Genomic DNA, 16,438 nt, shown 5'->3' with positions numbered 1-16,438 from the left:
TCAAATTAAATGGAGAGAAACTCAAAGTGACCCCACTAAAATCAGGAACAAGACAAGGCTGTGCACTCTCTCCATATCAATTTAACATAGTTCTTGAAGTTCTGGCTAGAGCAATAGACAACAAAAGGAGATCAAGAGGATTCAAATTGGAAAGGAAGAAGTCAAACTTTTGCTATTTGCAGATGATATGATAGTGTATATAAGTGACCCCAAAAACCCTACCAGGGAACTCCTACAGCTGATAAATACCTTCAGTAATGTGACAGGATACAAGGTCAACTCAAAAAAAAAGTAATCCTTCTTTTTACAAATGATAAAGAAGCTGAGAAAGAAATCAGAGAAACATCACCCTTCACAGTAACCACAAATAATATAAAATGCCTTGGGGTAACACTAACCAAAGAAGTGAAAGACCTGTTCAACAAGAACTTTAAGTCTTTGAAGAAAGAAATTGAAGACGATACCAGAAAATGGAAAGAACCCCCATGCTCTTGGATAGGTAGGATCAACATAATAAAAATGGCAATCCTACTAAAAGCAATCTATAGATTCAATTCAATCCCCATCAAAATCCCAACACAATTCTTAACAGACCTTGAAAGAACAATACTCAACTTTGTATGGAAAAACAAAAACACTGAGTATAGCCAAAACAATCCTGTACAATAAAAAAAACTTCCAGAGGCATCATCATCCTTGACATCAATCTCTATTACAGAGCTACAGTAATAAAAACAGCTTGGTATTGGCATGAAAACAGAGAGGTTGACCAATGGAATCGAATCAAAGACTTGGATATTAATCCACACACTTATGAACACCTGATTTTTTTTTACAAAGAAGCTAAAAATTATACAATGGAAACAAGAAAGCATCTTCTACAAATGGTGCTGGCATAACTGGATGTCAAAATGTGGAAGAATGAAAATAGATCCATATCTCTCCCCATGCACAAGACTCAAGTCCAAATGGGTTAACAACCTCAATAGTATCTCTGTGTCACTGGGGGCAGTGATTCTACAAGCTAGCCTAAGACATTAGGTGGCACCATGGTGCTTCCAGTAGAATAGTCAGCTGACTTACTGCTGCACACTTCTCCTGATAATATAGCTGCCATAGTGTGGTATCTTCATAGTGTACAAACCTCTCTCCAGCTCCCTCCAGGATTTTGTGATCCTGGCATTCTTTTGCATGTGGCAGCATCAGATAATTGCAAAACCCTCAAAGAATCCTATGAATAACGGACCTCTTCTGACACGGTCCACCCTTTAAGACCCTTGGGTGCCTGTGTTGCCACATCTGTGGTACTCAGTGATGTAGGAACGGAGACTAGAATCCTGCAAAAGGGACTCTGGCTCCCAGAATGTGAGTGTGAACTTCATCTGTGATGATTAGCTTTGCTGGGTCCTCCAGGTATGTGTAGGGGGAGGCAGCATTGTTGGGGGGCTACAAAGATATGATGTCAGAAACCTTCAAGGACATGAACTTCGTAGGTAATGATGACCATATTCCTTCACTTAGAAGACAAGGTGCCATCTGTGCTGCCCCAAGATTTTCTCTGTGAAAAGGGAATACCTTGGTAGATGAACTAGATACACTACGAGGTCATAAGTGTACCGCCTGCCTATACCACATGACAGTACGGTACTAATCCTGTATTGGGGCGCCTGCACTACAGGACCATTCGCGAGCCAGGCAAGGGCCTGGAGATTTAAACACACAAAGATGCACAGACAGAGACACGGGTCATCTCTGAAACAGGAATGCCCCAAGAATGCCAACTTTATTGTGTCCAGGGGCAGCTTATATAGGGATTCTTAACTGATAGCCACGCCCCAGCCAAACTCACCAGAAACCACTCCTCTGCTATCAGGAACTCCTAAGGTCTGTTGCTCAGAGCAGCTGCAAGCCTAACATGTTGTTTACAAGAAATTCGGGATCTGGGGGTTCACAGCTCCCAACAACTAAGGATCTAGAATTTAATTTTTTTATGCTTTCAAATAACCTGTGGTGACTGTCCAGAGTCTGAATTTTACTAGAAAAGTACAAAGCCCATAACACTGAAATCAGTCCAAAAATCAGGGACAAATCTGAGAAGTCACGTGGTAGAGAGACCTAGTAAACACAAAGAGAACAGTCAATGGAAAGAAACCTTCAACAAGATTCCCTATTCCAACGAAAGCAACGAAGATGACATCTGGGGTAAAGACAAGGAAATGCAGTTTATGTGGAAAAAGTCTTCATCTGCCAATCCTCTCAACTAACCTATCAAGTTACACCCAGGGCACAGACCATGAACGTCAGGGATGCACAGAGAAGCCATAGAAACGTGGGGGTTGTGGGGAAAGCCTTTATTTATCTTGACTTCAGAAACTTCAGTGAAGCCACCACACAGCAGAATCCTTAGGGATGAAGGGCGTACAGGGATGTTTGCATTATCAACTCTCTGCTCTTTGACATGAAGGGAGTCCCATTGAGGGATGGGTGGAAGGCAGAAAGCATGTATTTGCTTCCAAGAAGTTTGGAAGATGTGATGATACACACTAAAGATGGGTTATGCCAGTTTAAGGAATATGGGTGAGAGCTCTCCTTTAATCTCGCACAGAGAGAAACTTTATAACTATGAACAGTATGGGGACATCTGCCTCTCATGGGCTCTCATAAACAGAGTGGTATAAACACCTCGTATAGATAAGGGCTGTGGGAGACCATTCAGTTTTCATCATTCCTTTCAAATTCATGAACACACTCGGGAAAGAATCTCCATGAACATACAATGGGAGAAAGCCTTCGGATATTGCACAGTTCTTGGGGCACACATGAGAACCCACAGTACACAGCTGTTCTATGGAAAGAATATAAAGAATGTGCAAACAATTGTGGCCACAAAAGTAAGCAAGGAGGGAAAGTCTCCAAATGACCCACACGCTTAGAAACTCAGCCGGAATGTCTGGCTAGAAAGGTTACAAAAACTACAGGACTGAAACTCAAAACTGAGGGCAAAAATGATTTCTTCCTCCCTTAAGGTGTTTCTGGACACTGTTGCAGCAATAACAGCAATAGCCAATATGGTCCAGTATAACTTTATTCACACACAATGCTAAAGGAAGCTCATGAAAGAGAGGCTTGGGAAAGCTTCGGACCAGTGCTGCTTTCTGTGTTTTTACTTAACTGTACAAAATAATGGATTTCACTATACTATTTTACATATGCATGAAACATACTTTGATTATATTCTATTTTTGTTTAAATTCTATTTATGTGGGGGGGGGGAATGTGGAGACAGAATCCGCAGAAGTGCAAGGGTCACCTATTCAGAGTGAAAAACAAGAATCTTTAAATAAAGTGCAAGAACTGACATCTGAGGTTGTTATCCTCTGATCTCTGTATCATGTGTGTATGTACACACACACACACACACGACATACACACATATAAAAAGGTTAAAAATAAAGCACATCTGATAATAGATTATTAAGCAAAACATACAAAGAATTTTTAAAGGTAATAGTAGCACACAACCCAAATTTAAAAATGGGCAGATGACCTGCAAGGACTCCTCTCAAAAGAGAAGAAAGAGCGAGGGAGCCTCTGAGAAAATAGCAACAGCAGGGCCGAAGAGAAGGCTCAGCGTTTAAAGGCGAGGCTCAAAGCCAACCGTCAAGACAGCACGTGCCAACAGGAAATTGAAAGTTAGAACAATGAGACACCACTATATCTTCTCAGCATCGCAATGACACCAGGTAACCGTCCAAAGGAAAGGAAATTTACATTCATATAAAACCTAACAGGCATGTAGACAGCAGCTGTCTTCACCACTGTTAAAACTGGGAAGCCCCTGAGGTGTCTTTTCAGTAGGTAAATGGATAAACTGTGGTTGATACTGACAACAAAGAAATAAACTATCAAGCCACACAAAGAGACATCAAGGAATCTAAATTACAGGCTCTGGGTGGAAAGAAACCAAGTATACAGCCTCCTGGAGCAGGCAGACAGAGAAAGGCGGTTGTGAAGTGAGAGTGGGGAGGAGGAGGAATCGGAGCATGGAGGATTGTTGGGTCAGTGAAGCTGATCCTGCAGTGATGGGCATCCGTGTGCAAACCACAGAACATACAGAACCCGAGTGCAAGCAGGATCATCAGCTTGCACAAATGCATCCTTGTAAGATCACATGCTGACCCCTGAAGGAGCACGGAGAGCAGGCGCTACATCCAAACACTTTTTTCTGCTCAGTTTTGCTGTGAATCTCAAAGTGCCCTAAAAAATGAAGTTTAACAACTTTTCTTTTTTTAAAAAAAAAAAAAAACTGTTTGAGGAGCCAGAAAGGTGGCTCAGAGGTTAAGAGCACTGCCAATTCTTCCAGAAGACCTGGGTTGGATTTCCAGCACCCACATGGCGGCACACAACTCCAGTCCTATGGAATCCTCTCTGACTCACCCTCTGCTGATCTCCAAGGGCACCAGGCCCACAACAGATACACAGACTCATATGCAGGCAATACATGTACCCATACATGTAAAGTTCAATTTAAAAAAATCTTTTAAAAGCTTTTGATAAATTTTTGTACTTCCCAGTTTTAAAAATTAAAGATACTACATTAAAATGTACATGCATAAAAATCAAACTTCAATACTGATATTCCATTGAATTTCATGAAGAAGAGCTTGCTGGTATAAGTCCATATAAATATATTATAATATATATATACATATATCAATTAAATAAAGAGATGAGAGTTTGGGGGTTGGGTGAACTAGAGGGAGGAAAGGGAAAGGAGTTGATATTTTTTAATTAAAAAAAAAAGAAAGAACAGTAAAGCTTGCTGGTATGTTTTTTGATTCTGTATTAAGACTCTTCTTTTTCCCTTGGACCAATTTTGGTGCGACATGTAGAGATCCTGTATCTGAAAGGTCCTCCTTTTGTACTTCAAGTTAAGCACGCAGCAGGAGACTGGAAGCAGCAGGCGTACAACCCAGATGCCTTCCCTCGAAGCAGGTGGAAAAGCAAAGCTGTGCCAACGTTCTATCCTCCCCCAGGAGAACAGTTCTTAGTTTGGTTTTGGCGTTTCCAGACAGTTCTTGGTTTTGAAGTGTGTTAACATGTAAAAGGTACGGTCCCGTTGCTTTAAATGTTACTATACATTCTTAAATTACTATTTTAATTTCTAATAAACAGGAAGAGGACACTCATCAGAACCGGACCGTGCGTGCGGGTACCCTGCCCTCACGTTTCTACTCTCCGGAACTGTGAGGAATACATGACCTGGAAGCAGAAGACGCCCTCCACAGACAAGCGCAGGATTCACCCTTGAACATCACAACCTGTCAAGCTGCTCTGAGTATCTAAACCACCCTCCTTGATCCCAAAACTCAGCCAGAATTATGTCCCTGCCCAGTCTCCGTAGGTACCGCTACAGATTCCCTCAGAGCTTGCAGTTTGGGGGCTTACTGGCTTTTTCGTTTGTCTTTCCGGATGAAATATTATGGCAAGCACATCGTCTGTGGAAGGTGGTTTTTGGAGGCTAAATGGGGTTCCAGAAGCTGTTGGGGTGCTTTGGGGGATACACTTTTTGAGCTTTATGACGTGCATGTAAAAACTACTAGTGTCCCCCAAACCCAGAGTGCCAGCCCCGCGGAGCGCTCACCGGGTCCTGATGCCAGCACGCTCCTGAGCATGGCCAACAGAAGCAGCAGTGGGCACAGCGTGGCGCCCAGCATGGCGCCTCCTGGAGCATCCAGGCGGTTGCAAAGCCGTTGCATGGGTCCGGGTCCGTGGGGCGCGTGCCTGGGGCCTCCTTGATCCACGTCCTTGGAGCGTAGCCACCCCACCCCGCCTCCAGCTGCCAATACTCACCTCAGCTCTCATGCTGGTCCCTGCGGCTGCAAACCCTGCACATGTGGAGCTTGTGATGGCGCACGGGCCGAATAAACACAGTATAATATGTGTGTATTCTTTCTGAAGTTAAACTAAGATTTATTTTTAAGATGTGTGGAGAAATTTTTCAAGTAAGAGTAAAATGATTTTCTTATTCTGGGTCTATATTTCCACCAGCACACTGCTCCTTGGACCCGCCACCAGGCTTCCTTCCAACCTAGCTCTCCTCTGTACTTTGGCTAAAATTCATCTGACTTTGTCCTTTTTAGAAACTTACCAGTGCAACTAATTAATGTAGCAATGGCAGATCCCTGATATCCTACAGTCGGTATTTCAGCCCACGTCCTACTGGAAACCTCGGAGCAATAGCCACGTGCTTCTTGGAGTTAGCCACTCACTCTGTCTTCAGGGGTTCTGCCTTATTTCAGTAGGGCTGGCTCATCAGTGTTCGTACATACCCAAATGCTAAAATACTTATCCTGGGAAATGAACTTACTATCTTCTATTGTATTTCCCTTAAACACAGCCTTTGTGCACATTTGGCAAAATCCACAACACTTACACTGATAAGACTCCAAGTAGTTGTGTGCTTAGACAGTAACGGGAAGACCAAAAAGGAATTTCAAGTATTTTATTTGTTGTAAATGTTTTTATTTTAATATGTATATATATACACAAACCAAAATATTTTAGAAAACTAATGAAATTCAGTTAATATACCTATTATTAAACTTCTTTATGAAAAATCATGAAAAAATTTAAGTATTTAAAATTTTAGTGTCAATATCATTCCTTTCAAAGTACAAATTCATTTTAATACAGCTGAGATAGTAACTCACAGATGTCATGATAACTTCTGTAGTTATCTAAGGAAACCAATCCTTCCTTCCTCTTTCCACCCTAATTTTTATGAAAACATTAGTCAAAAGAGACAAGATCCAGCACACCTTAGTAAATGTAAACATTCTAAGTGACTCAGTATCAAGCTTTGAAATTCAGATTTGGGAGTTAAAGTGCTCGTGGATTCTCAAGTGGTTTTGAAACAACAGCTCAGCTTGCGAAAGGCATTCTCCGTGCTTCTGTCCGGTCGACTTCCAGCAGCATAGGTCTACTAAACACCTCGTACCATAAAGTGTATACTTCAGTTAAAGCAACACTACTGAATGCTTTATCAAGATGTGGAAAGAGAGTTTAGTGTTAAATCAATTTCTACCATAGTCATTATAGTTGAAAGATCATAAAAAAATGGAAGCCAGTAACTGAATACACACCATATTTCATACTTTCAAGTCACTTCACGACCTAGTAACTGTGATTCCTGTGTATTCTTCTTCAGGACAGCCGTTTATTTGTGAAGTAAGAGACAGGAGTCTGGATAAATGGCTGTTAACCCATGCAAGATGAAAACATAGACATTATTGCAGCTGGTCAGCTTTCCTAGGTTAATACATGTTCAAATGTTCAACCAGAAATTATTAAGAAGAACTGACGTCAAAAAGTCAGGATTACATTTAAGCACATAATGACAAATTACATCAGTACAGTTAATTGAGGAATCATTACAATAACATGTTCAGAATAACTTAATCCACATTAGGTGCATTAGAGTCGCAGATGACACGGGGATGTTTTAAAGATGGCAATGCTAACTCTAAGTCTCCCGGAGTGCCCGCGCGGTCCTGTATCTCTCAACTCTCCTCTCTGTTTCTGTGTTAATGAAGCGTGTTTTCATTTACTCTTGGAAGAGAAAGGCTTTTCAAGAGAACATCAGAAAAAAAAAAAAAAAAAAAAGCATTTGCTCAGTTCCCTGAAGAAGGCCGAAGAACAAGACCCTAAAATCAGGTGAGGGAGCTGTATAACGGAGGTGCAGGAGCTGGCCGAGCAGGAACCAAATTTCCCTGAGATGATATTTTTGGTTGTGGTGGAGGTGGCCTGTGGGGAGGAAAAATAAATTAGCAGAGTGCTTGAAGTGGATGAAATATGCTGGATTCAGGACAAGCTCACACCACCACCCTCAGCCTCTCTGAGCACAGGCAAGGGCACTTTCTACTCTGTGCTCTGAGACCCATTTAAAACTGGAACCCAGTTTTAGTCTAGTCTAAGCTAGTCTAACTAGTCTAAAATAGGGAATCACTACTGGTGTGTGTGTGTGTGTGTGTGTGTGTGTGTGTGTGTGCGCACGTGCACACGGGTTAGGGTTAGGGTTAGTGTTTTCTTTAGCTGCTCTCACCCTTATTTTTGACTCTGCAGCTCACAACTGGCTAGGCAGTAGGCAGTGAGCTCAGAGCATCTCCCATCTCTGCCCACTCCCTTCCCCACTGCTGGGTTTGCAGACCGAATACCTCGGCCGACATCTAAGTGGGTTCTGGGGACGTGAACATAAGTCCCTCATTCTTGCCTGCAAGCACATTACCACCTAAGCTATCTCTCCAGCGTTCGTCACTACTTTATATTGATGTTACTCCATAATCAATGAGGTATGAAAGTTCCAGTTTATGTTTTTAAAAAGAAAGCCTATGAAACTATCAAATCAAACTGTAAAGGGCAAACGAGGACAGTATGTGCATGAAACACTCTGGTTGTGTGGTGAAAATGCTACAAGGGATGGCCTGCGCCTGCGCCTGCGCCTGTGCACACAAGGAGGCACGGACTGAGCTGGAGGACAATGAAGACAAGACAGGAAGCTTCAAGGAGGTCATGGTGAGGGGGTCTAGGAGGAGTTGGAGCGGGGAGGGAGTAGGCATGATCAGAATACACTGTACAGATATATAGATTTCTCTAAGAGTGAACAATTAAAATCAACTACAAGCAGGGGAAAAAAAGCACTGGTCTCCAGGGTTTCTGTAGTTGACTTGAGACAAAGGCTTAGCTTCAATCTTTAAAAATAAACAGATTTCTTCTCTAAGATCCATGACTTCACCAGCCCTGGGTAGCTGGCTAGGTTTCCAGTACTGGGCATGACTTCCTTCTTGTTGAGTGGCTCTTAAGTTCTTTTGCCACTTTGCTAAACTAGCACAGTCCCTAACCACATTCTCTGTGTTCTGCTCTGGCCCTGGCCCCGCAATCCCCTACATCCTTGGTCCATTCCTTTTCAAATGATGGCATCCTGCTGCTACCTCACGTCTCCAGTTAGTCTCTGTGAGAAAGCAGCCACAACGACCTAGTCTTCTTCCGCTGATTATTTTAGAGGTCCTTGATTCTGAATCTTACACACACCAAAAGATATAGAGAGTGGCAGTCTAACTCAGTTTTCTTTAAGATTTCTTTCTGACATTGCACTAATATAAAAATACTCATATCTAACATTGCACTCATGTAACAATACTCATATCTGATGTTGTACTAGTGTAATAATATTCACATCTGATGTACTTGCGTAACAGTATTTATATAAAAGTTCTTAGAAAACTTTCCCACAAACCATGTTCTATCCAAACTTGTTCCAAGTTGAATTACCTAACTACCTTGCCCTAAGTCAACCCTGACGGGAAATTTCTAGGCACTGGCTCCTGGATTTCAGTGTGTGCTCAAGTCATCTACACCCATTCACTTCCTTCCAACCTTGAGGGAAACTGCGGAGGCTGCTTGGCTGCATAGGTCGGCACTGGAAATCTGTTTGCATTCACAGGCTGAAAAGAAAAGAAAATACATCATGAAATTTTATTAGCAAACATATAAGTTACCTAACTGGCGCTGTGAACACCAATACGGAAACATCAGACATGAACTATAGACCTAACAGACACACAAATAACATTCTGTTATACAGAGGCAAATGCTGTGGGACAATGATCTTGTATCCAGTAAAGATTTGTCAGTTGTATTGCTTCAATAAAACACTGATTGGCCAGTAGCCAGGCAGGAAGTATAGGTGGGGCGATGAGAACAGGAGAATTCTGGGAAGAGGAAAGATGCAGTCTGAAGTCATCATCCAGACACAAAGGAAGATGAGAATGCCTCGCTGATGAAAGGTACCAAGCCACGTGGCTAACACAGACAAGAATTATGGGTTAATATAGGATGTAAGAGTTAATAAGAAGCCTGAGCTAATAGGCCAACCAGTTTATGATTATTGTAGGCCTCTGTGTGTTTCTTTGGGACCGGGTGGAGCAGGGGCCTCTGTCAATAGGCAAATACTCATTGTTCTCCAGTGCACTGAGCATCCTGCATGAGAGAGCATTTGCTCAGCCACAAAACAAGTCTGAAGAATCATATCGAGTGTCCCAACCACAATGGTACAGCTAAAATAAACATGAGGAAATAAAACATTAGAAAATTCTAAATTACATAGAAATTAAACATTATGTTTCTGAACAATCATTGGATCAAGAAATCAAAAGATACAAAAACACCTCTTGAGACAAAAATGTAAACACAAAATTTGCAATGTTTGTAAAATCCATCTGAGAGACATCTAAAGACAGTTCATAGCAAACTTACAGCAATAAATACCTTTATCAAAAGGAGGACATGTCATTTCAAAGGAGAAAACTATCAAATAACAACCTAATGTTATGTTATAAAATGGAGAAAAATAAAAATAAACTAATCATGAAAGCTGTAAGAAGGAAATTATATAATGACAAAGGGAATGGAAGGAAGAAAAATAAAGATGAGAGTAGACATAATGAAACAGTCGGGAAATCTATAGAAATAAGGACTAAGGTTTTGAAAGTATAAACAAAATCAAAATACTATTATCCAGACGTGGCAGTCAACACTGACTTTCAGACGACTGACGGGATCTGGAATTACCTAAGAGACAAGCCTCTGGCACGCCTGTGGGGATTATCTTAAGTAACTGGAGCTGGAAGATGGAGGGTAGCACCATCCTTTAGGTTTGGGTTGTGGGCGCCTTCAAAGGGAGGAAGAACTCACACTGCTCTCTTCTTCCAAACTAGGTAGGGTGGAAACGGCTGCCTTTGCTTTCCTAACGCAAGGAACTGCACCCTCGAACCTAACTGAGCCCTCCTGTCCGCAAGCTGCCTTGCTGGGGCATTTTATTAGTGAGAGAGGAAAAGTAACTAGGACACGAGACTACCAGAAAGAGAAAGGACGACAAACTCAGGACCGCAAGAGAAGGCATTCACTCAGAGTGCAGCAACACAGATTGTCCATAAGCTGAGGCTGCAACTGAGCAAACTAGAAAAATGGATACATGTCTGCAAAGACACAACCTATCCCTAGTGACTGCGAGGAAATAAAAACTCTACATGGATGATAGACAAGAAGGAGATTTGGATAAGCAAGAACACACACACAGTTGAATGCTCATACAAGCCAAGGCAACCTACAAAGGCAGTGCAATCCCTGTCAAGGTTCCAGTGATGTAGAGCCAGTAAACACACACACACACACACACCTGAAGCCAACTGTGTGGGTGATGTGTGCAGGTGTGCACGCCATAGCACATATGTGGAAGGCAGAGGGCATCCTCGGGTACCTGTCCTTGCATTTCCCTTTTTGAAACAAGGTCTCTGTTGTTCGTGCTAGGTTCACTAGATGGCCCAAGTACAACAACTGGGATGAAGACCGAGGTAAAGTACAGTACAGCAGGTTTGCCTGTAGCTACCCAAGGATGCTTGAAAGTCCAAAGGAAGACAGAACCTGTATTATGTATTGCTTATCAATCAAAGTCTATGCTTTCCCAGCATTCTGTAATACACTGGCAGAAATGGTGATAAGGGCTCCTCTTGCCAAAATGATAAGACACACCCATGCGCTCAGCTCCAACCCTTTGGCAGCATGTCCTAGGGAAGCCGAGTACTAAAACCAGAAAGAACTGGCAGAAAGAAAAACACTGGACCCAGATTCACAATCCTCATTTTAAGGCAGAATATTCTGAATAACCCAATGCCTTTTCCTACATCCTCTGAGCCAGGACTCTGCTGTCCCTTTAATCTGAGGACTACCTACACTAGTTCCCAATTCTTAGTAAAGCTATCCACATTTTAACCTATGAAACCACTTTTTGATCTTTCCTTGTGTCTTTGGGATTGAAGATCAAGCCTACAGTCTTACACAAACTAGACAAGGGCACCAACACACATTCTAGCTCCCTTTCGTGTCCTCAAATGTGAACACTTGAACACAGTAGGAAACAGTTGTACCAGACTCACAGCTTCTCTAGATGGGGCGAGTGAAGAAACATGCTGAGGGCCCCCAGGCTGTCGAGAGACTCCTGGGCCCCCGGGCTGCCGAGAGACACTTGGACCCCCAGGCTGCCGAGAGACTCCTGGCCCCCCAGGCTGTCGAGAGATTCCTGGGCCCCCGGGCTGCCGAGACACACTTGCTTGGTTTCTACCATTTGATCTGAAAGACATGATTGATTACTTTGAGTTAATTCATGAGAAAACATTTGTACAGGACCCACGATACATCGCTTCAATTTTCCTTAATGCAAAATAAAACTGCTGGTGATGGTGGCGGTGACAACAGGGGAAGCCAAGCCCTCCGTGGTATTTTCAATGGTGTTCACACAAATCTTATCCTTGTGGGAAAGAAAGGATTCCAAACCCCATTTCAAATCAGAATTCAATAACCTGAAAACCTAAGAATCTATGAATTTCAATAAATTGGGTCAGTGTTCTCTAACTTTTCTCCTTAATTTTTTTTAAATCAGAAGCAAATTCTGAGGCTGCATCCACATTTGAAGCAGTCACCCTAAGACTCGGAAGTTTGGAGGCTAAAACCATACCAGCTAAAGCATAGGCCCCTCCTGAGAGGGCAGCGAGTCTGCCAGGCAGGGGAGCTTGGGGACTGCTCTCACTATGTCAGGACAACTGCAGAAGTCTGCAGGGACTGGCCAATCAGAACTGTGATGGCCAGCAAAGGGGCGGGGCAGAATACTCAACTCTGAAGCTCCTATCAGCACATGGCAGGAAAGTGTCACACAGTATGTGAAAACTAGGACCCTAAAGTCAGCAGGAACCTCTGGAGCCATTATCAGAGCCACATGAGAACCACATGCCTGCCTGCACTGGGCTTTCTGGGATTTCCTCATTTCCCGTGCCTAGGAGGTGGCTTAGCTGCCAGTCTTTCTTTATTCTTTCCTTTTCTTTAATTTGTGTGCATGTGTGCATGCGTGCGTGTGTAAAAGAGATAGAGACTGTGTGTGTGTGTGTGTGTGTGTGTGTGTGTGTGTGTGTAAGTAATAAGGTCTCGGTAGGAAGTCGAGACCCCAGCCTTGAACTCCCAGCCTTCCTGCCCTAGTCTCCCAAGCACTTACAGCACATGCCTAAGCCACCATGGCTGGTTCGCCACCAGCTTCACCCTGTGCTTATCACATCAAAGGAACAGCAAGATACCACAGAACCCTAGGACAGATCATTAATGATCACTTTAAATTACTTAATACACATTACAAAGAAGAGGCTGAGTACTCATACGCCTGCGATCTCTTCTTCCTGAAGAAGGTTCTCCGTAGCTCATTTCTCTTGATAAAGAGGAAAATGGCAACCGCAACCAGGGGGATGACCAAGAAGAACAACACCAGGAGTCCATCCCTCAGTGCTGTGCTCCTTGCTAGAAAGAAAACAGTACACTGTAGGTCAGTTACACCGGCTCTCCACCCAGAACAGAGCGTCACTGTACATGGTTCACATGCGTGGCTCACATCGGCATCTGTCTTATTTAATCTCCTAGTGCTTCCTCGTGCACATGTAAGAAGGACAACACACGTCTCCCGGAGGTCCTCTGTCACCCACGAGGCAGCATCCTACCAGCAGACACTACCGCACATGGCTTGTTCGCCTGCTCCTGTCCTGCACCACACACAGAGCCTCCCTGCTCTTGGTGCAGCTACGCAGAGCGAGGGGGTCTGATGTGTGCTGTGATCTGTCCGACATTTCAGCACTGAAGAAATGTTACCATGTGTGACTCTGTTCTTAGGCCAGAGCATGCGCACTCCGGTGTGACTGCAGAATGGCTTTCCCCAGAGACTGTTCCATGTCAAGGAAATGCATTCCTCCTCTCTTAGAAGGGTTATGAAGCTGTCCTCCACAGGGATGGTTAGAATTTGGTACACGCCCAAGAGATACATAAAAATTTTCCATAGCCAAAATGGAAACTGGCCTACAAGGTTAAAATTCTGGCTTTTTTCCCAATATGGTAGACCAAAAAAAAAAAAAAAAATGGTATCATATGTGATTTTAAAATTATATTTTCATACTGAGCTAAGCATGTTTGCATGTTTCGTCAAGCTCACTACACAGCACAGATTTTCCTTCATCTACAATGACATGGAAACGTGCTGTTCATTTTTGCCATTCCCCTGTGGTACTACAGATCTCTCCACACGCAAATGACAAAACTGACAAATTCTTAGACAAATCAGAGGAGAGAGAAATCAATAAAATTTGATTTCAAAGGGGAATATTACACAGATACCAGTGAAATCCAGGAGACTATTAGAGAAGTCTTCACAAGTCCAATAAACAGGGGAATCTACAAGACACTGTTAAGTATTTAGACATTCTCACCTCTCCCAATTAAACCAAGAGGACACTGAGATCTAATAAGTCAACATGAACACTGAGCCTGCAGCTGTAATAGAAAGTCTCCCAACAGTGACATGACCAGGCACCAGCAGACTCTCGGCTCACTTCTCCAGACAAACTGATATTGCTTCCCCTCACCCTGCTCCCTGCCTTAGATGGGAGGGCATGCTCCCAATAGCAACCACTAAAGCTAGCGCTACCCTTACTCAGAATATGATAAAGATGTATCAAAAAAGAAAATGAGGGAGATGGGGAGGATTATAGATGAATATCCTTCATAGAAATGATAGAAAATCCTCCCTAAAATACTTGAAAATCAAATTTTAAAACATACCTTATAAAAGTACGCACTATGATTAAGATGGTTTCGTGCTGGGCTGCAAGGATGACTCAGTGTATGGTGCAAAGAGCAAGAAAATGTCAGCACACAAATAGAAACCACGGGATCATCTCAAGATACGGTGAAAACCTAAGATAAGACTCCACATCCCCTCATGAGAAACACTGCATAAACTAGTGGGTGGAAGGACCTCGGCATAATAAACGATGTATTGACCATGCCAAAATCAGTAAAGGGGAAGAACAGCAAGCATCTCCTCCAAAATGAGCAACATGACAAAGGTGCCCACTCAGCCTTCAGCCTTCTTATCCGTTATAGTACTGGAAACTTTTGCCAGAAGGCAGTCAAGAAACATAAAAAAAACCACCACGAGGAACGGAAGAAGTTCGGCTATTCCTCTTTGCAGGTCCGATTATCTACTGCAAACTCCCAAAAGTGCCACTATATACTCTTAGAATTGATTTCCAAGTTTTAGCTGGGCCATTATATACAACAACAACAAAAATAAGGCAAGAAAAAAAAAAACCTAGCCAAGAAGGTAAATGACAAAAGTGAAAAAACTAAAACTGAGACCCCGCATGCTCAGATGCCGCCAGCAACCCAGGACCAAAGCCAGCTGGAGGCTCATCGCAGAGCCGCCCTTCACAGGAGCAGAAAAAGCATCTGGAGACAGCGGAAGACTCGTATGTAAACGCAAGAGGCCTCGAACAGACAAAGCCATTCTAAGCAAAACAAGTGACAGCACAGTCCTTAAAACCAAGCATGCCTCCTCAAAATACCCATAGCAACAAAAACTCCACAATGCTGGCATCACAGTGGGCACATCAACTAACGGGTTCAAAAATAAACCCACAGAGAGAGCTAACTGAATCTTGATGGAGGAGACAGGCAGCCACTCCGGCTAACTGTGGGAAAGTGGATGTCTGCATGCATGCATGCCTGTGCCTCCACTCCACCAGACAACTCACGAGGATCACAGACCTTCGTGTAAGACCCGACCCTGTGACGTTACTGGGGGGACACACAGAAAAGCACTTCAAGATACTAGCATGGGGTGTCCTGACAAGGAATCCGTAACTCAGGAACTAAAACTACTAACTAATCAGTAGGGTTGCATCGACCTAGAAAGCCTTTATACAGCACAGTAAATAGGCAAACTGCAGAATGCACGACAGGGGGCTGACATCCAGAACATATAAAGAACTCAAGTATTTAAACAAAAACAGTAATCCCATTCATAAATGGGCAAGTGAACTACATACTTTTTCAAGAGTCACTGGGGAAGTACAAATCAAAACTCCCCTAAGATTCTGTTTCTCCCTAGGCATAATGATGATTAATAGGAACACAGGGCTTTTCCTGTTTTGTTATCCTCTGCCCCCAAGAGACAACCTGGAGTTTAAGCCTCCAATAAAGATTCTTTCTTCCCCCAAGAGAAGTCTAATTCAGTGGTTTCACTGTGTCATTGTTTACATTAGGATACAGAATAAATGTAAGTACCCGTCAGTAAATGAATAAATACAATTACATAAGTATAAACAATGGAGTATTATTCAGCCATAAAGAAAAATGAAATTGTATCATTTGTAAGAAAATAAAGTTAAATCATTGAGTTAATCAAAATAAGGCAAACAGAAAAATTAGCTTCAAATATTTTATCTCACACACAGACTATGTTTTTAAAAAGATGATATCATTGCTGGGCAGTGGTGGTGCACACCTTTAA

General features: G+C 42.8%; 2 protein-coding genes across 5 annotated transcripts in view; both read right to left on the bottom strand.

The window, feature by feature from the left end:
* Adam32 (ADAM metallopeptidase domain 32) overlaps positions 1-5,717 on the bottom strand; it is a 63,527-nt gene extending 57,810 nt beyond the window's left edge. Inside the window, exon 1 of the mRNA XM_042054924.1 lies at positions 5,645-5,717. Within this exon, the coding sequence (XP_041910858.1) occupies positions 5,645-5,717 (73 nt within the window). The remainder of the gene's footprint in view (positions 1-5,644) is intronic.
* Positions 5,718-6,490: 773 nt separating this feature from the next.
* The window catches only part of Adam9 (ADAM metallopeptidase domain 9), a 63,498-nt gene continuing 53,550 nt past the window's right edge, over positions 6,491-16,438 (bottom strand). Inside the window, exons 19-22 of one of the 4 annotated variants that reach the window (XM_038327447.1) lie at positions 13,239-13,398; positions 11,985-12,186; positions 9,436-9,503; positions 6,491-7,806 (exon numbers count right to left, since the gene is read on the bottom strand). In XM_038327447.1, coding sequence (XP_038183375.1) covers positions 7,713-7,806; positions 9,436-9,503; positions 11,985-12,186; positions 13,239-13,398 — 524 coding nt within the window. In that variant the 3' untranslated portion in view covers positions 6,491-7,712. The remainder of the gene's footprint in view (positions 7,807-9,435; positions 9,504-11,984; positions 12,187-13,238; positions 13,399-16,438) is intronic. The other 3 variants (XM_038327448.1, XM_038327449.1, XM_038327450.1) reach the window with 3 other exon arrangements.

Source organism: Arvicola amphibius, chromosome 4, assembly GCF_903992535.2.
Source record: "Arvicola amphibius chromosome 4, mArvAmp1.2, whole genome shotgun sequence".
Lineage (NCBI taxonomy): Eukaryota > Metazoa > Chordata > Mammalia > Rodentia > Cricetidae > Arvicola > Arvicola amphibius.
The sequence above is the reverse complement of the archived record's forward strand: the minus strand, read 5'-3'. Positions and strand labels throughout refer to the sequence as shown.